The sequence below is a fragment of the Ostrinia furnacalis genome, unplaced genomic scaffold (genome assembly GCF_004193835.3).
Source record: "Ostrinia furnacalis isolate ACB-3 unplaced genomic scaffold, ASM419383v2 OfSCF0963, whole genome shotgun sequence".
Lineage (NCBI taxonomy): Eukaryota > Metazoa > Arthropoda > Insecta > Lepidoptera > Crambidae > Ostrinia > Ostrinia furnacalis.
The window spans coordinates 387,525-413,455 of record NW_021131202.1 but is presented as its reverse complement, the minus strand read 5'-3'; the positions used below and the strand labels follow the sequence as shown (position 1 = coordinate 413,455).

Sequence of the window (25,931 nt, the reverse complement as noted above, 5' to 3'; positions counted from 1 at the left end):
TACAAAATGTGACAGTTTTTATGTCAAAAGATGGTCGAAAAGACTTTTTTAAAGTCTTATATAGTGGCCTAATTCACGTATTTTGACAGTCAAGATCTCGCTGACGTCCAAAAATCGTCCCATTGAAAAAGTTCTAAATCCGTATTCACAGGGTCATTTTTGATAAAACGATTACTCGATAGGATCGCAACTCAGCGATTTGTTATCATTAAAGTTTTGTTACATAGTCCCATTGAAAAACTGTTCTAAATCCGTATTCACAAGGGTCATTTTGATAAAACGATTACTCGATAGGATCGCAAATTCGCAACTCAGTGTTTTGTCGTTGAAGTTTTGTTACGTGAATAAGGCTACAGGGGGCTGCGTGCGTGACACTGACAATAAGTGCCTCCATTGTGCGGTGCGGTGCGCGACACGAATAATGACAACTGCCCCCCAAGACAAAATGCACTTTTTGATCGAATCGAAAATCGAATCCATCAAAACTCCATACCAAAAAAAGGCTTTTCGATCATATTTGACTGGTTTGCGATTATAATGTGCACTTTGTCTAGACCCACTGCCCCCCTAGGCAAGTTGCACTTTTTGATCGAATCCATAGAAAAAAAGCCTTGCAAGAAAATTAAATGCGCGCAAACCTTTACACATTTTGCGATTGCAGCGCCACCATAGTTTTTCATTCCATCTGTCCTTAGATTAATAAAACCTAGATGGATAGTCTTCATACAAACGCTTCGTCAAGAGTGAGGCAAAAATCTTATGTCATTAGTGTCAATTTTGTTGGGGAGTGTAGACAGTGAAGGCGATTTTCCCGAAAGTAGGGAAATTTTTAATACGTTTTTAATTATTTTACAACTAACAAAAACAAAACGCATCATGTACTTACTTATTTATTGAATTCAAAGTACCTACCTAATTACAATAAGATAAAACGACTGAAAAGTCTCGATTTCATAAAAAAGGAAGTGTATTTGTACGGCGAACAATTGGGAAATAAATTTTCTTGTTACTGGTATCATTCCCGTATTTAATTTTTGAAAGCCAAATTCAAGCAAAATACGCGTCGAATCGTAGTACTTACTTATGAAATGTAACACTGGTCACTTTCTTTGTTTTTCTAATGTATTTAGACACCCTTTCACAGCACAAACCGTCTTAATTAATTAAAAGTCGTCGGACGTGTTTACCAATTTTTCACTTTGACAGTTCATGTGACGTTTACGAGTAAGCCATTCTGGCTTACTAAAATCTGCCTCACCTTTCGTGCACTGACTATCTATCTAGGTTTTATTAATCTAAGCATCTGTCAATTTGCCATTGCCATTTGCCTGACTTTGACATTGTCTCATTTGTCTGTCTGGCTGAGTGGAGAAGTGAGAAGATTGGTGTCTGTTGTACATTTGCTCGGAGCTATTAAGCTTAAATTCATCACGAGTTAGTTTAATAGTAAAGTTTAGTGTATCGTGCACGGCGCCTTACACGTTATAGTTTTCTTTGTGCTTTGGTTTCATATTAAAATTCGCAGTGTATCAACATTTTTTGGTGTCTAAATTTCTATGCTTTCACGCGATTTTCCTCGCTGTTGGATCACAATATTAGAAATTCTGTGAACAGAGTGTTAAAGATTTGTTTTCGAATAACCTACTTGCGGTTATGTTTACTATTTTCATTTATTAGAAGCGTTTTGTGTTTGTACTTTGTTGGTGTTGAATCGATATTGTATGAGGGCATTTACCTATTGTTGTGAAATGAGTGTGCATATTTTGTGACAAACGCATGTCCTGATGGGATTTGGTTGCTGATAAAGGAAAAAAAGACAAAGCTATTGGCAAGCAAAGACTGTGTAAGTACTTACTATTTAGGTTAATGTGTCTAGTATCTACCTATGTTTATCAAAATCTGAAAGCATGTGTCATGAATTCTTATAAGTATCCAATGTGATTCCAATAATTCATGGCCTACCATAGCCTACAATTTACTAACAAGTAGGATCTGCTTACTGTTCTGATGAGTCATCTCTAAAACATCCAGTTTGCTCTCTGATTCAAGCTTATTACTGAGACATGCATCATATCAACCAAATCAAATATTAATATTCACAATCAAGATCCAAGTGTTGTTTATTGACATTGAATTTCCTGACTAATTGAGTGTTGTCTGACCTATTATTCAACTAGGGAGTTTTATTCATTGTGTACATTGCTCTATAAACCATGCACTGAAAGTTATCTGTTCCTGGCTGAATTGCTGCTATATTGTCCTTTATTCAGTAGGAATAAGATTCAAAACTAAATGTAGTCCATTTTGGTTCTATCTCCTTTTTTATAATCATTGTTTTATTTTTAAATAGTGCTATAAAAGAATTTCTCTTTCAGAAACAATGGGGAGGTACTCAGGAAAGAAGTGTCGACTATTGTCGATGCTTTGGCTAACCAGTGGGTTCTTCATTGTAGAACTGATTGTGGGCTACGTCACCAATTCTATGGCCCTTGTAGCAGACTCTTTTCATATGTTAAGTGATGTTGCAGCACTGGTCATTGCATTTTTATCTGTTAAAGTAAGTTGTAATGTTATTTATTGTTTTTATTATTATGTATTGTTATTATTGGATATTTATTTATTTATTGTTTTGCTATCTTTATTATTCTTTATTATGTACTTATGATGCAAATTAAATTTTTAACACAAGTAGGTAGGTAGGTAGGTATTCTTTGGCAGTTTTATTATGTAAGTAATTTATTTTTTCTGTATTACTTAACATTCAAGTTACACTCAGTTTATTTTGTATTACTATTTAAAGAATATCCTTTCTTACATCCTTATAGTTTGTCATCACAATATTTCTTAGAATATTGTATGAGCCATAATGAATCATACATACCATGGGTTTCCCCTAGAAAGTATTGTATGTAATAGCAAAACCCAAGGCTGGTCATGTTAATTTCCTGGTACATCATGTATGATATAAACCATTATGTTAATTTTAATAATTAACATTATTATTAAGGAAAATAAATGATTAGGAAAAATTACTAATTACAATACCATAGGCACATTATCTGTACCACAAACACAAAACTCATTTCAATTCATTCAGATTCTTTCAGCATATGAGCCTTTATCAAGAACTAATGGAGTAATTTTATGTGTTATTAAGTGCTAGAATCTAAGGCTGGGTTGCACCATCTTTCTTTAGCTTTAACATATGAATTAAACGTCATATTTATGCACCGCGCCTTAGTCTCTCTACTCGACCTGTGGTTGACTGGCAGATAATGCCACCTGGCATTAAGTCCGCCACTGTACAGTTGTATGTGCATAAGTATAAATAAACAAATAAAACATACATAAAAAATCTGTCAAACTCCATAGAAAATACACCGGTTATCATTATAATTACGATCAAAGTTAGGTGGTGCAACTCAGCCTAATTTAGTTTCTTTTTTAACAGATGTCACCAAAGAAATGGTCAAAGAACACATTTGGGTGGGCGAGAGCAGAAGTACTTGGGGCTCTCGTGAATGCTGTGTTCTTGGTCGCTCTGTGCTTCAGCATCACCGTAGAGGCTGTGAAGCGATTCATTGAGATCGAAATGATACACGATGAGAAGCTCCTGGTAGCTGTTGGTACTTTGGGGCTGATACTGAACATTGTTGGACTTTTCCTGTTCCATGGTGAGTTTTAGAAATCATTTCCTTTATTAAAATGACATTGATGATTCAGATTTTAGGCGATTGAGTTTCTATTTTGCATTGGCTTTATAAAAGAAATAAATTGACCAGGTCCACCAGTGTCATCCAATTTTTTGTCTGCTTTCATATGAAATATGTATACCTAGGTACTTAATTTTAAATGAATTTTGAGTAACAGAAATACACACACCGGCAGATTTAGCGGAACGCAAAAAAAAGTATGAAAATAAGGAAAATTACTACTGATCTATGAAATATTTATTATACAAAATAAAGAGATAATTAAAATAAAATAAAATAACATATATTTTTTAAATATTTAGTCGTTTTTATTTAATAAAAAATCATCGAAACGAAATTTCAATTTTTCAGTTTTGAACAAAAATTAGAAATTGTGGCCAGATTAAAAATTAGGGTAGCTTATCACTATCCAAATGAATGAATTAATGATGGGTATTTCCCCCTCTTGCTCTGATGATGGTTTCCATTCATCTGAGCATGCTGCAGTTAATGATATGAAGGGTATTTTGGGGCAATGTCTGCCATTCCTCTAGTAACGCGTTTCTCAACACCACCGGTGGTATTCTGAGTTTAACACATCTTTTAAGAAAGTCCAAGACATGCTCTATAGGATTCTTGTCTAGGGATCTTGCCAGCCACTGCATCATGGGTATATCCAAATGGTTTAGATGTGCCTGTACTGAGCGAGCACTGTGAAAACGAACATTATCGTGAATTAAACTAAAGGAGTCCACAATAAATGGAGTAAATGGCACATCATGTTCTTCTAAAATGTTCCTAGTGTACCATTCAGAAGTCGTATTTCCTCCATCACCCACCACTAACTCCGTGCGAGCTCCCAAAAAAATCCTTCCCCACACCAGAATTAAGCTACCTCCATAAACCACGATATTTTCAAAATTAAGACTAAATGTTACGTTCTCTTTGTGTCTCCATATTCGCTATCTTCCATCGATCTGGTTTAAGAGAACTCTGCACTCATAAGTGAAGAGATCATGCCTCCAGTCGTTCAAGACCCAATCACGATATTCACGTGAAAAGTTCAATATGTTTTTTCGGTGCTGTGTCACAAGTTGGAGCTTTCTCGGGTATGCACGACCCTATACCAACTTCAGTAAATCTCCTGTGAACTGTGGGCTCAGTCACTCTTACTCCTCGAGTGTCTTTAAGGTTATTTCTGGCTTGAACAGCAGGTAACCGCGACTTTCTGAAAACTCGAAGTTGTAAAAAACGGTCATCCCGTCGCGAAGTACGCCTTTTTCTGACTTGAACCCTCCTCCTAACGACAGAAATGATCAATCTGTACCGTTGGTTACTGCCATGGGTGGTCGATACTGATCAACGACGTCTTACGGCAGCCGATTTGTATGCATGGCCGTTACTTCTCATTTCATCTGCCTTAATGATTTCTGACGGTGCTAAGCTGGGCATAATAAACCCTTATAAGTAACTGAATGCTTACACAACAAAATTCTCAGAAAAAAACATCTTTCACGTAAAAGAAATCCAAATTAGCAAAAGCTTCATTCAATTCAAAACACTCAACGAAACTGTTGATGGGGTAATTTAAACAAAATAATTAAAAAAATATACTGTTGGCAATTATTTTTTTCATATTTAGAATTAAATTAAAAAATAATGTCATAATTAGGCATTTTTTTCCTAAAATAATGATGATATTGATGCTTTTTTTTCCGTTCCTCTAAATCTGCCGGTGTGTGTAGTATTTAATCTAAGAAGAAAAATAAATTGCTTTGTAAATATTATTATTATTTTATATTTAATAATGTACGTAATTTAACAACATCATTTATTATAAATTGTATTTGTTTTATGTGCTAGTATTATGAAATTGTTAAAGGCACTGCAAATGCATTAGATTGTTTGAGCGAGATAAGAAAACTATTTCTATGCCATTATTCACACTTATAATATTTGTACAGAAAAAAGAAAACAAGTTTTAGATAATGAAATAATATGTAAAAATTTTTCATCCATTAAAACCGTGATTTTGATTGTAAATTATTATGTTAAATAAACTTATTACGAAAGTAAAAACAAGTCTATCTACAGGATGTTAGGTAAATGGGTATATGAGCCGACACTAGCTCATGTTAACATGGGCATATAAATGGTATGGTGAAGTCAGGAATTTGATATCTTAATTTTAATTATTTTAATTTTCATTATTGTTCTTATCCCTCTAAACAAGGAGGGTACACAAACGTCAAATTGTTTTGATACTGCCATTTGCAACACCAAACTTAAATACGCCTTGAACTTCAACATTATTCAAACTCTAAAACAATGGCCAGTTTATTTTGTGAAGTTACTGCAAAATGTAACATACACACTCAAATATATCATTTAGTCAATACAGTTTAGGGTACAAAGTCTTAAACCCTAAACTTTACTTTCAAAATTGACTAAAATAAACACACTTATGATTGTTTTCATCCAAAATTAAACCACACATTGTGCTTCCTTATCCTTTGTGTTCGTAAAACGTGTTCACAAATACAATTCGCATTGTGTCATGCATCATGCATAACTCCACATATTATAGGTGTCTGATTCCAATGCTCTTCCTGGTATCCAGGTTTTTTGGAATCTTAATTAAATTAAATTTACCATCATATGTACGTAATATTAAAACAAAGTCCTGATACTTACGATGCACACAACTGGATACATGCGCAAGAGTTTTAGACGTTATCAGAGTCAATATTATCAAAACTTTCGGCGCCCATTAGTCCTTTGTATAAACGCCACCTTTATTTTAATTTATTTTTACCCAAAAGCTAGTGCATTAGGTGGGATACAGGCCAATGTATCACCTAATCAGACATTCCATTAGGTCCTAATGGAATGTAACGATCAGGCGGAAGGTGAAAGCTATCTTCATCCGAAATCCAGTCCACACAGATGGTGTCAGTTGCCCACATTGGTTTCGTATGATAAAATAACGCTCTCTCTTACTTTACCCCAATTATTACCCCTCGAATAAAGCACCGCTCTTATCCCATTACTTACTGCCTATTCCCATTATATTACCCAAGATCTTTCTTCCAGAACATGGCAGCAGCCACGGCCACTCCCACGGCGGCGTTCCACCACCGTCCAACGTTCGTCACCTCACAGAAATCGTGAACAGCAACGCCGATATGGCCTTAGGTCACAACGCGACCGACACCGAAGAGACTGATGAGATGGTCCCGCCGAAGAACCTTAAACTGCCAAACAACAACAAGCAGACCCCTCGAAGGACCAACAACGATCCTGGACATATGAATATGAAGGGAGTCTTCCTTCACGTTCTGTCGGATGCTCTGGGTAAGTGATTTTTTTAAGAAAACTATTCCCACCGCTGCAACTTCCACAGCTTGATCTACAGCTTGACCGCCAATAAAAACCTAACCAGTGAAAGTCAAGTTTGTCCCGTGGGAAGTTAAACTATCATTTGACCCGCAACGATATTTATCAGAAGAACATAATAGGAGTTTTAAGTTAGTTAGGTAAGTGACCAGGGCCGGATCTATCATACAGCTTTTTGGTGCTCAGCCCAGGGCCCCGTGGATTCAAGAGGTCCCAGCTAAGTCAAGTCAAAGTCAAAAATAGACGATAATGCGAAAGAGTATCGAATATAGTAATAGCCCTAAGTAGTATTAGCACAGGGCCCCCTAAACTCGCGGTCTGGCCCTGTATGTGACGGTTGGTTTATCTTTGTCAAATGTACCTTGATTGATGACTTTCTTGTTGCAAACCAATCGAGAGATACCATGATATTGAAATTGGTAACTAAGATTTAATCTTGAGTGATACAATCCTGACAACGTTTTAATCTCGACCGTTTTTATTCACACGTAAATGTGAATTTGATCAATCACCGTACAGCACATCAAGGTAGGTAAACATTGCATCTTATGTAGTTCGTAATAGGTGCTATTTTGGAATAAAAATATAATCTGATGTCCTGTCAACAATACAAACAGTATAGGATTAAAAAACTTACAAACTATCTTCACTAGACGATTACTAACTATTGGATCAAGATATGTATGTCCGTAGTCTGACGCAATAGCATAAAAATATTTATCTTTCAAGTAGGTACCAACCAATGTCAATTATACAGCAGGCACTTCTCTGCAATATCTGCCGACATTTTACATCAGCCACCTTGATTTGAAATGGCGGCAAAATAACTCCAGTGTAATGTCATTAGATTGTTTACCTCGACATTGACTTTTACTATCAATGCGGAATCGATTAGATTCCCCTAAGGTCATTACCCGTGACCAATTTTAAGAAATTAAAGTCATTGAGGCAATCCTTCCGTTGCATCGTGACGAATTACAAGGAAGAATTCGCACACAATTACGTCATACAAACTTAAAGGTGCTCCCTCACCTGGAGCATTCGCCTGTAATGGAACATTTTAGATTCGATTTTGATCTTAATTACATTACAATATGAATTCCATCCTGACTTGACAAGCATTCAAGATTGTTACAGGTTGTATCTAAATTTAAATTGCGCACTGTAATGCTGGGTTCTCTTCCCCCACCAATTAAAAGTTCAAGTCTGTAACATTATAGGTTGTGCACTGTAATGCTCTGTTCTCTTTCCTCACTGAAATGATCAAATGTGTAACGTGACATTTTACAGTCAAATGCCCCAAGTGAGAAAACACCTTAACGTAAACGTGAATCAGTGTATATTATGAATATTGGATACCGATTTCTTTACTCGACCTTGTGTTATTCATTGCTTATAACTAACAGTTATTTCGCCGCAAGTCATATCATACATACTTAATGTAAGCATTTAGAAAATCAAGTGCGTATGGACAAATAATTGGAAACTTTAAATTGCCGTTGAAGTTTACGATGTGATTTTTATAGCTTTCCTTGATGATAGACCTGTTTTCAAAGAATATGCTTGATAAAATCCTGATAAAGGAACGTCATCGCATATGCCCTATTCCCGGCCAAGTAGGGACTTTCGTATGGATTCTTTCATAGTTTCTTTAATGTCTTTCATCATCATCATCATTTCAGCCATAGACGTCCACTGCTGAACATAGGCCTCCCCCAATGATTTCCACAATGCCCGGTTGGTAGCGGCCTGCATCCAGCGCCTTTCTGTATGAGGTCGTCGGTACCACAAGGTGGAATGTCTTTAAGATAAAGGATTTTATCGTTGTTGGCATATCTACCAAGATCTTTTCTAAAAACTATTAGCATTGTCTCTCCTCAAAATAACAAATGTAAATAGGTACATAATCGCAATCACTAAATACCCTTTAATTAAACCACTTTAATTAAGCACGAGACAGTAATGACCATAATACAAGAAAATAGAAAAATAAACATTTACTTATAACTGCTATCTTAACCCATTATACATAGACTGAGTTTTCTTAAAGTATCAGATTTTTGTTTTTTTGAAATATGTTCATAATTATGGTCTACATAATGCTATACAAGCATTAAAAAAATGATCCGACCTGTAATCTAGAAAAAAAAATGCTGGTACCATATGGTACCGCTAGCCTCTTACCGTATCAGTCTGTTAAATAAAACATAACTTTATCATGGGCTTTATAAAAATAGGATTAATTATATATTTTATTATTATTATTATATGTATTAATATACAAGCAAATAACAGAAGTGATATTAAATGTAAAAAAAGCTGTATATTGGGTAAGGAATATTCATTTTTATCTTTGAATATTCAAAAATTTGGAATGGAGCTTGGCATTGCACACTGCACTTAGCCCCATGTAACATTTCCTATACTCTAATATTGTTCGAGAGTTGCAATTATCTCGAGTTCGTTCTATAAATATCTGCTTCGTTTTGGGACCTTCATCGTCCTCCAAAACGGCCAATGTTTCGTATAAGTTACATCTAAAATAAATAAAAACCCATGGTTTTGTAAAGTATAGGAAACTATTTTACTTTATCTTCCTGTATATCTTATATACCATTGAATATATCACATACTTCCCAATAAATACAGTAAAAACTAAAAATCATAAAATAATTAAAAAGACACGGTAAGCGGCTAGCGGTACCGTACGGTACCAGTAATTTTGACATACAATATTTCCCATTATTATTATCTATCGACGTAATTTTACACCATTTCACAATAAGAGCACTTAAGGAGAATACAAGATTGTAACAAAATCGGTATTTCACTATCACACAAAAAAAAATATGATCACTTACTTGAATGGCGCGTCAATTTTTAAGAGAAAATTTTGATGCGCTCACTTCAATCATTAATTACACACAACTGAAAAGAATACCTGTAAATTTTTATTCCTAGAAGCATAGACGATATCTATAGGCTACGACTTGCATCAATCAGAGCACTGCATCTTTTCACGTGTTAATGTATAGAGCCAAATTAAAACACACAAAAAAGTGGTACCATATGGGACCGCTAGTCTATAATGGGTTAAGATAACAATAAATGTAGACTACCTATAAATTACAACAAAACAAGCACTAAAACTATGACTAACTGGTTGAAATGTTCCCAGCATAATAAACAGTAAACTTTTTCTTTGGAACTTACTAAATCACTGTATCTGACTGTTTCTTCTCCTAATTATGAATATGCTTTTAAAAAGCTGTTCAAACTTTTTCTGTATACAATACATTATTCTAATGTCTAGTTGCGTTGCGACCTCGCGCACGCCGAGGCCCGTCGGTTCACCTGACCAGTTGCAGCGCGAATCGATTTGTCATTTGTTACATTCCTAACATGTTCCCTTGACGTTGTTATTCAGATGATTCTACGTATTTTTCTCAGTAATGCGCTTCGATCGCTATCTGCATGATAATGTGAATGCTTGCGTCAAATCGCCGCCTGTATATTTAAATTGATTGTTTTTATTTTGTAAAGATATTAATGACACACACCGGTTAACTGAATGAAAAAGAAAAATGTTATTGGATATTTTCGTATCGCTTGTGTTATAAATCCACGATCACGATCCAAGATGTGTGCCAATCGATCAACATGGAAAGCATTGGGGGAGGCCTATGTTCAGCAGTGGACGTCCTATGGCTTAAATGATGTGTTATAAAGTGTAGTATGTGTGGTCATACGGGAGATCGCACCCTGAAAATTTAAGTCAAAAGATTCCAACTTTCTAACCACTACCACAAAGGCAGAAAAATATCTATAAATCAACCGGCCGATCACCTTGAAACTTAAAGGAAAAAAACATACAATCAGAAAGCAAAATAAATGTAGTAGAAAAACTAGATTATTTACGAGTTTTCCTTATTTATTTAACAAGAGCAATGACCGCCTGCTCTGTGATTATTTGTCCAGTCCGACTGCGAAAGCAGAAGGAGTTTTGAATAACATGAAGTGCAGTCTTAAGCCTGGTTTCCACCAAAGGAGAAGGGACGAAAGAGAAATTATTGTTGAATAACCAATCGGATTTCGTTAATTCCACATCACCTCTCCGCTCCACTTCGGTTCGGAAAACACATCTCCTTTTGTTTCCTCTCTTCGTCGCTTTGGTGGAAACCGAGTAATAAGTGACTAAAAGATTAATATTATTCTCATCTTACAATGACCTCATATTGTTATCAAAAGTAAGATTAACAACCAAATTCTTATTTACCTCCAGTTAACACCAAAATAAAAGTCTACTAGATTCTTAGTATGTTATCTAGTGTTTGGAAAGCATTCAAATATATTCAGAAGCTGAAAATATTTACACAAAATCTTTTTATTAGTGCGTTGCTCTGGTTCGCCACTTTCAAAGCCGGCCGGCGCGTGCGCCGTCATTGACATTATTTGGTAGACGAAAACATGCGAAGCCTAACCTTGTGCCACTTTTGGTTTACTAATGTTATCACACATTAGGTGATCGGTTGCAATGATTATAACTGGTGGTATATCAATAACAAGGTTAATGACAGGAGTGCCAATAATTACGTCCGATATTAGTTACAAAATCAAAGTTGTTTGTCGAGTTATTGATAGAAATACAGGTCAAGTGTGCGATATAATGCGGTTATTTTTACGATAGTGATTACTCACCTTATCAGGTGTTGTATTTACAAATCCAAAATGACTAGACTGGATAACCGATGGCGCCTGTTAACCTTGTGCAATCGGAAAATGTCACAAAATGCTCAAAATTCCAATTATTAATTGCATGTCACATTACTAATAGTGGTTATAATAAAGACACAGATCTCACCCGTAACGAGTAAAAATGTGAAATTAATTAAACATCAATCTTGTTAAAGTACCTCCCTCAACATACTTGTCCCTTTCACGCTCTACGCGTTGAAGTATGATGGCAATGGCATATTTTAGAAAGCTGCTACACACGCGACTGTTTTCTTTAGCCTTAAAGATTTCCACTTACCCAAAGCTCTATTCAAGAAGCACTCGCATAGTCTATTCAAATATCTTACGCGTTCGCTGATGAAGGAAAATGTAAAGACGCTTTTTCTATAAAAACACGTTTTATAAACTGTAACTTTGACTAAACATACTTTAAACGATATGAAGACCTCTTTACGGAAATAACTTAATGGATTTTAAAAATGTAACGCTGTGATATAGTTGTTCATCCCAGTTTAGTCTTTTATGCATCAGGCATAACATCTAATGTTGTTTAAACAATATTCAATATCCAGAACGCTCATTAAGTTATCTTATCATTATGCTTCTACACGCGCCTTTTTTTTTTAAATACAGTTTTTGGTTTGTGGCCTCCAATTTCTGCCAGCAACTTAAATTAGTTGAGAAACTACATATCAGCTCAACAATAATCTTCAATTAAAACCACTATTTAATATTCAAAGTCTAATGTTTTACTAATTTAACTATACTATACCGCACAAGGAGCGGTCTTCATATCATATCGAGTGTTGAAAATAACCAATGTAGGAGATACTTTTTAGATTTCCAACAACGCATGTTACATTTAGGCCGAAACATCAGATAAGAGAAAATTTAAGATACTTTTATCTACATTTCTCCCACGATCACAGCTCAAGTGGTGTTTACAAACAGATAACATCCTTCTCTACGTAATAATAATGACCATAGAGATATAGAGAGATGAGAATTTCTAATGCGACACTGAGTTTCGAACTCACAGGAGTTGCAGCGGTGGGAACGAGAGGTCAGAATAGTCCTTTATGCTGATTGGTAGCCATTTTTGGTTCTAACCATAGAGATATAGAGAGATGCCAACTAATGCGCTAAGTTCGAAATTCAGTGTCGCATTAGCATTCACACATGCAAAGTAATCAAAATATGTGCTCATTATCCACTGCGGTATCACTACTCAACGTTAAAAAAATCTTTAGTACTACGCAAGCAATGTAAACTGTTAACATTATGACTTCGCTGCTGTTACGAGCAATGTGTTCTGTTTTTGGGCATATTGCTGCGACACCGGCCCCGCCCCCTTTTCACATCTTCCTTTAGTTTCTGTGATCTGTGATAATGACCTATTTCGTCCGCAGGTTCGCTGATCGTGGTCGGGTCAGCTCTAGTGGTCTGGCTGACCGATTGGGAGTACAAATACTACATCGACCCCGCGCTGAGTATCGTCCTCGTGATCCTCATTCTGGCGTCCGTATGGCCACTGCTGAGGGAGTCTTCGCTTATCCTGCTACAGACTGTTCCTACACATATCCAGGTGAGGGATTGAATTTTGATAAATGATACTTTTTTAAATGTAAGAGGTAACTATAGAAACATTAGTCCCACTTTTAAAACATGTAACATCAGAAAGCCATGTAATTCATCATACAATTATAAGTTACCGGTAATGCCAAATTAACTACGGATGGGAATTCACATAGGGTCCTATTTACATATTATAACTCGCAATATACGTAGTGTGTATGCCTTTCTTTGTTTATAAATCTGTCATCTACCGAGCGTTTAAAAGAAGTTTCGAACCCTATTTATCTAGCTTTCTTCTGATTAATTTCGTCGCATAATACACTTTCATTAGTTTCGTTTTATTATTGAAGCTGTAGATTCTAGTTCTAAAGCAGAAGTTGAAGTAGTGGGAATAGAAGAAGTATAAGAAAGGAGGCAAATGATCTTGGTAACACACAAGCTGGTAAGCGACCAGTGCGACCTCCAACAACCTTTGACATGGGTTGAAGTTTCGTCAATTCAGGCTCATTTATTGTGTTGAAACCGTGATCCAAAGACACAATACGCCTTATTAGTCACGGGTAAACTAAAAATATTTAAAAATATCCCGAAGCCATGCACGCGTGCATTGGCTGACCCCTATTCACGCCGCTGACTGAGCATATTTGCTCACTGATAACCGCACAGTTGACCAGTGACCCGATTACTTGGGGTTTGTTTGTCCAGGTGTATGCGATACAGTGGGAACCGTTTATTGGTAGTAAAATGGGTGTATATTCGAGCGCATTAAAGTGCATAAATAAAATATGGTTTGCACGAGTAAAATATGCATCTTCCATCAAAACGTTTGAAAAATAAGCGCGATTCCATAAAAATCACAGATACCTTTAATCTTGAAACTGGTGTTCTACACGCATGTAACTTTGTAATAACGTCGCGTGGGTAAAAACAATACATATCATTACCATTACCCGTACCATTTTTTTTTGTTGGTCGGCACTTTCAAAAAGGCCTAAAAAATTATCTTTGTTGTGTCTTGTAAAACAGTTAAAACATCTTAAGCCCCAAAAAGTTACAATAAAATGCTGGCCACATTAAGGTTTACGAAAGTCATCACTGTCAACTGTGAATGCTATTGTTAAATGACATCTCTCAACGCATGCGCCGATATTTCTTAACTTTGTAAGAGCTTTATCATCTTGTGTCTATTAGGTATAATCTGTTGCTGTACCTTAATAAATAAATAAAAAATAAATGTACAGACAACTGCATAGCAATCTCTGTTGAATCCTGTATAGTTGTAATAGGGAGGATTTTGTAACAAACTGTCGACTCGTACATAAGTTTAAGTCAGTCCTGGATTTATCAATAGGCCGCGGTCTAGGGACGGCAGCATCCTAGGGGCGGCAGATTTCAGAGGACGCTTACTCAATTTCAATAGATAAAATTCCAATGAGATCCAACAACACCCAGGAAATCTGTTAATCTGCCTGTGGTTTTAGTAAATCAATTCAAATATTTTTTCTATCAAGGTGGACGCGATCCAGCGACGACTTTTGGAGAAGGTGGATGGAGTGTTGGCCGTTCACGAATTCCACGTGTGGCAACTCGCTGGAGACAGGATCATCGCCAGTGCACATATTAGGTGAGAAATTATGAGAATTGTTGCGAAAAACGCTCAAAACTCGATTCAATCTATCTGCGATTATATCCAGTTATTGGATCTAAATAATTGAAATAGGATTAATCTTAAAGCTTCAATCCGTATTTCAAATTAAATTGAGTTTTGTTTTTCATTTATAACGGTTCAAAAGGCGTGGCTTATGCAAACATGTTGGATAAACAGTTATTATTTGGGCGCTGTCAAAATAACAGATGGTTTCTTTATCTTAATCGAATGGAATGTATATTTCACATGTTTATACTTGAAGTCACTTATTTACTTACTTCCCGCCTAACTTGTGTAAAATTGTACCCAAAAATAATGTTATCTTTACTAAGTTCAACTATGTAATATAAAAATGTACCTACAAAAATCAAAACATTTATTGGTCACGTATTAAAGAGAATGGTCCTTCGAGCCGGATACGCCTATAATAAACTTGCAATGGCGTAATCCTGGTCGTATAATTTATTGTTCAACGACTTTGAAATCACCGTAGTGTTTCATAAGCAAATGAATTATTTTAATGGAAATTAAGTATTCGTAAAGATTGGATCAACAAAAGCCTTGTTGAACATTATCTTATATCAATGGTTTTTGAAATTTAAATTACGAATGCCGTCGAGTTCATCTACCTTTTGTGTTATTATTATTTTAAGGCACATAAAGCAGTCATGCATATAATAAACTAGCTGACCCGGCGAACTTTGTTCCGCCTTAATGGCAATAAATAAGCAGACTTTTTTTTTAATTTCGAACGGGATAAAAAGTATCCTATGTCCTTCTCCTGGCTCTAAACTACCTCCCTGACAATTTTCAGCTAAATCGGTTCAGCCGTTCTTGAGTTATAAGCGAAGTAACTAACACGACTTTCTTTTATACAGTGTGAGTCACGTTAAAGTGCACATATGAAAATAGATGAAACTAGACCTATTTTTATCGACAAAAAAGAGGTCAAAAATTTTTTGAGATTTTTTTTTAATTTTTTACAGATTTTTTTTTCTTCCAATTACTTATTGTAAAGAAAACGTAATAACTTTTAAACTAAGCTGTATATCCTGATAAAATAAAAACAGCAATAATGCTAAATAACAGGCGATACTAAAAAAATACATAAAATACACAAAAAAGGCCTACAAATAATAAAAAATGATACTTTTTGAAAAAAAATTGCTTTTAAATTCGTGTTTTTTTGGTTATTTGATAAAGTTCTCTAAAAAATGCCCGGATAACCGGAGGTTTTTATTACCTTGTATTATTCTCTATCGTATTACCTTCGTAAAACCAAAAATCGCATGTCTCTATCCCTATCACAACGTTTGCAATGATCGTTTGAACTAAGCCTCTCCGGGCGCGCCATTCAACGCTTCGTTAACAACAAAACTGAAAATGGCTCTAGATTTGTAATTTTGATAAAGACAAGTTAGATTTCAAATAAAAACAAAAAATTTCGAAGTAAAATAAGCATTTTAGTTAAAATTAAATTTGTCTCTACCTGTAGCGGAGAATAATGTTGTGGCAGGCCTTTGTTCAAATGATCATTGCAAACGTTGTGATAGGGATAGAGACATGTGAATTTTTGTTTTACGAAGGAAATACGATAGAGAATAATACAAAGTAATAAAAACCACCGGTTATAGGGGCATTTTTTGGAGAAATTTATCAAATAACCAAAAAAACACGAATTTAAAAGCAATTTTTTTTCAAAAAGTAATATTTTTTATTAATTGTAGGCCTTTTTTGTGTATTTTATGTATTTTTTTAGTATTGCCTGTTGTTTAGCATTATTACTGTTTTTATTTTATCAAGATATACCGCTTAGTTTAAAAGTTATTACGTTTTCTTTACAATAAGTAATTGGAAGAAAAAAAATTCTATAAAAAATTTAAAAAAAATCTTAAAAAATTTTTGACCTCTTTTTTGTCGATAAAAATAGGTCTAGTTTCATCTATTTTCATATGTAAACTTTAACGTGACTCACACTGTATATATAGATATAGGAAAGCCTTATGTAGTCGTAACAAATGTGATTTTGCAACAAAAATTTATACCACGAAACCAGTTTCCTTTGTTTATAGTGAAAAATATTGTTCATTGCGCTTGAACCTTATTTTCTTCTCAATAAAGTTTAATATCTTGACAATTATTCCACCACCGCAATCAAAGGTTTTAAGTAATGTAAATAGAGGCATATCTTTCAGTCTAAATCCCTACTACTTAGGTAAAGTAGACCGTCTAGTTTCTATACCATTGGTTCCCAAAGTGGGGGGTGCGCCCCCCAGGGGGGCCATCTGTGTACTTAAGTATAAAAACCTGCGACCGCTGAAAGAATGTATTCCAGACTGCTCGATACGACCAATAAATAATCTTGACTGGAGGAGGGGGGCGCGGAATTTTTTGTATGGTCGAAAGGGGGCGCGTCTCAAATAAGTTTGGGAACCAACGTTCTAGACTACACGCGCCGGTCCACGCATAAAGCCTACTCGGTGTTCCCATAAGTGGTTTATCACTACTTTGCCGGTAATAACGATACGATAACGGGAGCCTTTTACGATTCCCTGATAACAGACACTTAACAACACTGCCCCAAACGTCATGTGCAATATCAAATTAAATTCGTCATTACCACGTTTGAAATTAAGTCAATTATTCTTTGCGCACCCGAATATCGTTAGGTGAAAGTTTTCCGGCTGATTTATTACCTTTTTAACGCTTTCGCAAAAGGCTGTTGCTTAGACGTCAATTATCGTCATTGTGATTATTTAGATTTTATTTTAAGTAAATTGAACCTAAGCCGACAAGGTTAGGTATTATTATTTTAATTCAAATTAAAATAAACTTCTATAAAATGTATTTCCTGCATTTCTTTTGTTATGAATTCATAACGAAGGTCTTTCTTGACTCTCCTTCCTTACGTTGAGTTGGTAAATTAAGCTTCGTAAGATAAAAACTTAGATTTTTGTCCTTTAATAATGTGTGTATCTATGCACGTAAATACACAGTTATTCCAGATATTTTAAAAGTAACATTGAGTATGTTTCACAACAAACAGTTGGATACAGAGTGTTTTAATAAAAAAAGGTTTCACAAATAATCTTGTATTGGCAAGTTCCCAACTGAAACCATTCTTTGTCTCACACCGATGTCAATGAACCAATTCTCCACGTTTTCATTTTCAGCTCGTTATGTTACTGACGAACTCATTTCAAGCTAAATACTGAGGCGTCTTATTTCGTAGTTTTAAGTGCTGTTTTGCTACAAAAATGTATAGTCTGATGTGATGTTGACTGAACAGACGACCAGTACCTCTAACTCGAACAACTTTCGTCATCGAATCGTTTGCGTATTCGACAAAATTCGATATCGATGCCCAACCTTCGAATTCATTTCGTTATCGTTGAATTAAAAGGCTGGCCTCTAGCACGAACAACGAAAGTTGTTCGTGCTAGAGGTACAGATATCAAGCTGAACAAACGCCATGGTCTTATGTAGTTACCATAAGTGCTATTTAGTTCCAAAAACGTATAACGATCTCCTGTCGACTGTACGATAATGTACTTTTTTTCATCTTTTTGCTACAATCACGTGTAAGTAAACCTTTTCACACTNGTCAAATCGGAGTTTTTGGTGCGGGGTACGCGGGTGTTGCTCGCGGCGTGAAGGTCAAACGCCCAAGGTCATTGAGGACTCTAATCGCCTTAAGTGAAGCAGCAAATTGAACGCACAGCATTGAACAGAGCTCTTTGATTGGTTCGTGTGTCACCCTGTGCGTCCACGCTCACTGTGAGATCTCATAGTAATTTTTGTGAATACGGGCGTTACTCTCTTTTCATTTTATTTACACAAATTAAAAAACAATTTTTTTAATCAAAATAAGTTATTCTGACTTACAACTACACTAATAACTATGTACTACAATAATCGGTGATTCGGGTAACTGTAAACATACTCATTACTCATACTCATACATACGTATAATATACTCACATACGTCGTTCTAAGCCTAAACATGATCCATGCGTAGGTACATGAATGTGTGTGCGCTATCCTTGTGTGAGACCGTTTGGAGCTATCTACACATACCTGTACCTACCTAAATACTAGGATTTCATCAAAATCGAAGAGGTGGCTCGATGTCTAGAGTCTAGATTTAGACCCCTAACTCCAAATAACTCTGGTTTCTTAGTACAACCGAGAGGTACAACCTAAAGAATGGTAGATACTTAAATTATATCTGCCCCCCTAGACAAAACGCACTTTTTGATCAAATCGAAAATCGAATCCGTCAAAACTCCATACAAAAAAGGGGCTTTTCGACCACTTTTCGACTGGTTTGCGATTATAATTTGCACTTTGTCTAGACCCACTGAACTCCCCAAATCACATCAACTTATTATGGTTGTTTTAATTTTTTATACATATTAAAATTGTGCATAACATAGAGCATTAATCCTCTTTTTAAAAATCAAAAACAATAATATTTTGATCTTTAAATCATTGTAAAATCGTAAAACACAATAGTTAGTAATTTAAAATAAACCAAGTAACTGAACATGATTTTTTCATTCTAAATTATTTTCCTATAATAATATTAAAACAACAACCAGTTACCAGAAGTATGTAACTTTTAACTGCCGTTTATTTTCCTCTCCTGGGTTTTCCAGTTAAGTGTCCCCATATTACGAAAAAAGCCATTTAATGGTGACGTCCCGTAGTGCTTGTGGTTTACTCTACCAGGGACATAGGAAGTGCTTGGAGCCTCAATCTACAGTCGTAAATACAAAGCGGAACTACCCCGTAGCTACGAGAGCTTGCTACGAACGGGAAAGCCTGTGCTACGGATGCCGCTGAATGTAGCGGTGCCGCTACGAAAGTTACTGAAGGATTTAGTAGCTACTGAAATGTTTTTAATGAAGTATTTAAAAACGTATTTTTATAAATCTTCTTTTCTCAATATTCATATTAAGCAAAACCGTGTAATAGGATAGATAGAGTTTTACGTTTCTACTGTTTATTAAAGTGAATGCCATCTTTTAGGATAGGCTTTTGTAAATAGTGAAGTTATACTTATAAACTATCTATTATTATTTTTCAAATTCAAATATTTATTTGCACAATATTGGGTAAACATAGTGGTAAACATTTTGAGTAAATGTTGAATAATAAAATCGTTATCCTATGTTTAAGTTTTCTCAATGAACCAATAATTACCTACTCTATTAATTAACGTAAACGAATTTTGTTAGATGGTATTATAAAACGAATTTCATTTTACTAATATCAGTGCTTTGTGTAACAACAATGACTTCTATTTCGGGTACTGATTGTACAGCAATTAATCTATTTAATTAAATTGAGGATCCAATTGCGGGAAAAGCTGGTTTCCCTTAGTAATATCCCTTTACACGTGCCGAGAGCGCCATCTCAATGTTCCGGAGGTTATTTGTACCAGGGGCACAGAAAACGGAGGATATCTCCGTTCCCATCCCTCAGAATCCCCTCACCTCGCTCCCCGGACCCCGCGTCAAGGGGCGTCAACCCTCTACTGACTCACACAAACAAAGTTTAAGGTACACACACAGGCTAAGTCGAGAGAGTCGGGAAACCTCCACAGGCACTATATGGAATAGTTGCCGACAGTTGGATAGTACATTAATTACGCAAGTTCGTCGCTAGATTTGTCAAGAACAAATAATGACTCGAGAACATACTCGTAGACTATTGGATGTCTAGCGTTTCTCATCTAAAAGGACAATGACCAAAAGTGGTCCAAATGTCCACCACTAATGAGACCTATATTGGCTTATAGTCCATTAAATAGAGATGAACTTTCAGTATGGGTCGAAAAAAAAATAAGCTGTCAGTATAAAGTTATGACTGTTTGAAAAATTTTAGTAGTTTACGCGCTAATCTCAGGAACTACTCGTCCGATTTGAAAAAATATTTTTGTTATGGATAGCCCATATTTATCAAGGATGGTTTAGGATAAATAACATCACCCTACAACCAATAGGGGTGGAGCAGTAAAGACAAATGTTGTAAAAATGGGAAATATTATTCAAACTATTTTCACGCGTACAAAGTCGTAGGCATAGCTAGTATTAATATTTAATAAAATTCATCTTTATGGCCGCGCCACATGCGACATGCGTAGATTAGTCCAAAATGTGCAATGGATATAATGATATCAAGAACATTTTTCGGATGAAAAGGTAAAAAACAGACTTTTCATTCAGTCATAACTTTTTACTGACAGCATATTTTTGATTGCGGTTTGGTTATAATGAATCAGTATTTAGTAGACTATTTAACTACATAGGTCTCGTTAGTGGTGGACATTTGGACCACACTCCATACATTTTTGGTCATTGTCCTTAGTACAACTTCGGTAATTTAATATGTCCTCGCAACATCGTAGTCGACGTGTTTGTATACTAAATTATTAACCTACCTACACCTCGCAAAAGTTAAAGAGCGAATAGTTATAACATTTCAGTGACTCCAACTTTCTAAAAATAAAACTAATTAGGGCCTAGATATACCAGGGCATTATAATTCTATTAATAGAATTTACTTTGTTTTGTTTATTATAATGTAGAATAAATAAAACTATCATTCTCAATTCGCTGCTACAAATGACTATGAGACATCGGAGCACTCAAGGAAAAGCTCGCGCAGTCTTACGTGGGGCAACTACCTATTACCATATTTTCGTGTATGAACTACAGAATTTACTCTTTGTACTGTGTAGTAATGGTTAAAGAGTTGTAGTAAAACTACTTTTTCAGCTTAAAAACACATCTAATTAGTATTATCAAACAAGGTTTTCTATGGCCAAGCTGAGTTTGGATTAAAACAACAAAACAATAATTGTATACCTACTATTGTATACATATCTTTAAATATTTCTACTAACTATAACGCTCTTAAGTAAGTCTATGAAAAAATCATAAAATCCGAGTAAAAAATAAATAATCATTCAATAAACCGCTACGAAAAATTTCGTAGCGCTACGAACCATTCCATTGCTACACGAGCGCCTACGGAAAAGCTAGCGCATTTCCACGGTGACGTAACGCCGCGGCTACGAAGGTACCAGGCGCGCATAGAACGCGAGAGGTTCACGGTTTTCCCTCAGACTACGAAGCTAGCAAATAACGCGGGCGCCCCGCGCAAGCTAGTGCGAAATAACAGGGCGGCATGACGACGAACAGGTGGTTATAGTTTCCCTAACTATCGAGGGTGGGAGGGTAGGAGTGACGTCACTCGCCACTGGGGTGCGTTGTTGTGTGCTAGTGTCGCTCACACTAACATCGTGCAATATGTTACACTGAATGTTATTCTATGCACGTCGTAGTATAGTAAGAATTCAAAATAGTTTTTGAGTATTCGAAATGACCAACTTCATGATGAACTTGATGAAGAGTTTCTTTCTCATTTTAAACTATGCATAAATTAACTTGAGTTCTTAAATTGTAGTTCTTGTAACATGCTTGCTAATAAACCAAAATTGGTGACCACTAAGCAATTCGTTTAGAAGGAACTTAAATAATTAGTTCTTAGCCGGACTACCCTTGTACATGATAGTTTAAGAGTCTGTAGTGACAAGAGGCCAGCAAAAAAGTTTAGGACTTTCAACATCCAGAAAATTTTCTATTTGTGAACACTCTGATTTTCATCTATAAAAATCATTGTCCCAATGTTTATACCACAGTACTTACTCTTTGATACTTAGATCATACCATAAAGCTTAAAAAGAGTTATTAAGTAGACAAAATAAATAAACTTTAATAATTATAATTTTATGGAGTAACCACTAGTATAAGTAGGTAATAAACATAACAAAAATGTAGAGCTAATAATGTAGTGAACAAACATAATGAAGTGTACCTTCAAGAAACAAGACGTTAGAGAGAAAAAGAAAAATTTTAGCATCGTATTATACCTAAAGTATTCCTTTGAGGCCTCGTAGCCGTAGCAGCTGTGACGTAGTTCGTAGCTACTACGGCTGCTACGGCCCCCGGCGAGGGCGGGCGGGCGGCGGCGGAACCCTCTTTGCTTCATGCTCGCCTGGTCACAGCTGAGGCAAATGATTCCGTGACCGCCATTTTGATGAGCTCATTGTTTCTTTGACAGCTCTTCGCAGACACTTATGTATCTATTTTTACGTAAGTTATGTGAATGCTCTATCTAATATTGTAAAGTATTTTTATAAGTTAAAATCTTCCAATAGTTATTAAAATTTATTTTAAAACCTTTGATTTTGTTGTCTTAATTTGTTAGTAAAAAAGTTTCCAGTATTTGTTAGTTAAAAAATTTCCAGGGCTTGTTAGTTAAAGTTTCCAGTAATTAAATATTTCTTCAAAAACGTGCTTAATAAAAATCGACAACTAGAAGCTAAACTGTAAAATAATAAATTTGATTTGTCTTCAAATCGTTCCAATGGCAAGATTTCTAGCGTCTAACACAAGTACCTTACCCAATAAATAAGTAATAAGTACATCTATTTGTTTCCATTCCACAATTGGATCCCGCTGATGTGTGTATCGGATCGGTCGATATCTGGACTGTACTAAGGGTTGAACCGGAGGGGTGGCCGATCTCTGCGCTTTTATGTCGCCCTGGTACAAGGGGTCACACACAAACGCTGACGTGTCACAAGTGCACTCGCGAGGGGTGCTCGAGTATGGGGTTAAATGTTTGTGCGGGAGGGAAAAGGCAAATAAGTGCAATTTACAAGGTTTCTTTAAACTAGTTTTTTAACAATCTTTGTGTTAAATAAAGTCAAATTAGGGTGATGATTTAATTTTATTATGAAAGTTACACTAACAAAAATGTATAAAAAATTATTTTACAGAATGCAAGACATTAAATATGTTTTGTAAACTAAGCTTCATAAATAATACGATAATACTACATACGAGTAACTATAAAAATAACTACACAAAGTTACTTTTAAATTCTCATCCGATTAAAAAATATACGAAACAAGCATTAGTTAGCTGAAAATTTAATCCAAATCTCACTCCCACACTGCACATAGCATCCAAATAGAATTCTCATTTGCCTGCAAAATGTTTATGATGCTTTTGGCAAAATTGCAAAGGCGGTTTTGGGAGTGGAATAACGAAAACATGCCAAAACGAGACGCAACCTTTGGCATTTAGCATGACCTTTACCCGAAGGATACAGCCTCCGCCAGGGTTGGCGTGACCGTGCCAGAGGTCGATATTACCAGGAGAACAGGATATACAAGGAAGTTGTTCGTAACGCCGTAGGATTCACATTTTGTCGCTACCGCTTACACAGCCTTCTATTTCCGCCCTTAAGAACATCGGAAGCGTAGTCTCGCGTTTCACTGTTACGTCTGGAAGTATGGTTTGTATGTAAGTAACACAATTTTGTAATTGATGTGATTTGAAATTAAATGATTTAAAAAAATTAAGCTGATTTAGTTCCTGAAAAGAATGTATTTCCTAAAAAATCCTACCGATGCCAAATTCGATTTCAAAATTCTTGTTTGATACGTATGTGACACACAGTGCCTACTATTTAAAATTATATCTTTTTTCCCATTTTTTTCTTGAAAACACATGGGTGACAAGGTTCTGATTTCGGAAATCTTCGATAAGATCCTCTCAATTATTTTCCCCGCCCACTTCTACTTAAGGGCGGCGCCGAGTCGACGTCACATGGCAATGTTACTAAGGCTTCATGAAGCACAGGAGTTCGATGTTTAGAGATTTTCTGCTTTGTCGAGGCTTCCTTCACCGGCACGTGGATTATTTTAACGAAGCTCTTTAATTAAGCACATTCTCAAAATAGATACTCAGACGGCACCAAATTAAAGGTCGAACGTGACTGAACACTACAGAGTTCTAATTTGGATCGTTTGTACAAGAGTTAGTTATTTGTTGATGCTTAACTTTCGTTGTTACTCGGCGAAAGTGATTGGAAAGACAATCAGTATAAGGCAATCAGAATAAATTGGGCTATAAATAAATTCTAATTTTCGGTGTACCTTTTTGTCATCATCGACGAATTTGTGTAGAACTTTCATAAACAAATCAACCAATGCCTATACATCTCTGTTAGAATACCAATTGTATAATTCCGATTTTAACTTTATAGAGTCATGTCTTCAAAAACTATGAATTGGATTGTACAAGTAAAAAATTATATCTCTACAAAGACATAAGACATGCGGCAGCAACCACCACGTTGGGCGCCAAATGTATCAAAACTTTTCGTAGCGCACTGCCAAAATAACTTTTGTGCACCTACCGGCAAACAAGGCTTTAATATATTATACTCCTAATCTAACTAATGCGACAATAAGTTAGATATCATGCCTATCTCATGACTTGAGCAATCAGATGAATATCAACATGAATAATATCAACAATTCAGTTGAAATCTAGAAAAGGGTCCCAAAAAGTCGTTCATATCAAATTACCATACATATATTTTTTGCAAAACCTCTGAAAGTTATGCCGTCTATAACTTTTCCCAGCATCACAAATAAATCTTAAGTAATATCGTAAAACCGCTCCGCCCAAGTCCGCCCAACTGTGCCCCGTAGGGCGGCAACAATTTTCCACGGGCGACACTGGTACCAGGGCCGCAGGAATCGAAGGATATCGAACAGTGCAAGCCTTATCTAATATTGTCAGAGTGAGAAGGAAACAAGGACTTCACGCATGCGCATAATCAGTGAGCGGCTCACCTCGAGTGCAAGCAGATGGGCAAGGGACGTTTTGCTATCTACGCACAATGTCCACAAACTACCAGGCGAAGGTTATTTTTTACTTATTGAATTTCAAAAAATAATTAAAATTATTCAGAGTGGTGCTACCTAGTTGTTATTACATACTGCTACACTACTTATAATA

General features: G+C 35.7%; 1 protein-coding gene across 2 annotated transcripts; it reads left to right on the top strand.

Annotated features, from left to right (window-relative positions):
* The first annotated feature begins 1,354 nt into the window (after positions 1–1,354).
* ZnT63C (solute carrier family 30 member 1) lies at positions 1,355–15,080 on the top strand. Of its 2 annotated transcripts, none has more exons than XM_028301661.1 (6): positions 1,355–1,843; positions 2,376–2,557; positions 3,452–3,674; positions 6,786–7,046; positions 13,232–13,407; positions 14,909–15,080. In XM_028301661.1, exons 2-6 carry the CDS (start codon positions 2,381–2,383, stop codon positions 15,023–15,025), a joined length of 954 nt encoding a protein of 317 aa, XP_028157462.1. In that variant the 5' UTR covers positions 1,355–1,843; positions 2,376–2,380; the 3' UTR covers positions 15,026–15,080. The 2 variants fall into 2 exon arrangements, with proteins under 2 accessions (XP_028157462.1, XP_028157463.1); XM_028301662.1 differs by having other exon boundaries at positions 1,384–1,434; positions 14,909–15,025.
* Positions 15,081–25,931: the final 10,851 nt, after the last annotated feature.

Excerpts from the sequence above, each read along its gene's own strand:
- ZnT63C (XM_028301661.1), top strand. The coding sequence starts at position 2,381 with ATGGGGAGGTACTCAGGAAAGAAGTGTCGACTATTGTCGATGCTTTGG. Across the intron at positions 2,558-3,451 it reads TTGCATTTTTATCTGTTAAA|ATGTCACCAAAGAAATGGTC; the intron begins GTAAGTTGTAAT and ends CTTTTTTAACAG. Across the intron at positions 13,408-14,908 it reads CTGTTCCTACACATATCCAG|GTGGACGCGATCCAGCGACG; the intron begins GTGAGGGATTGA and ends TTTTCTATCAAG.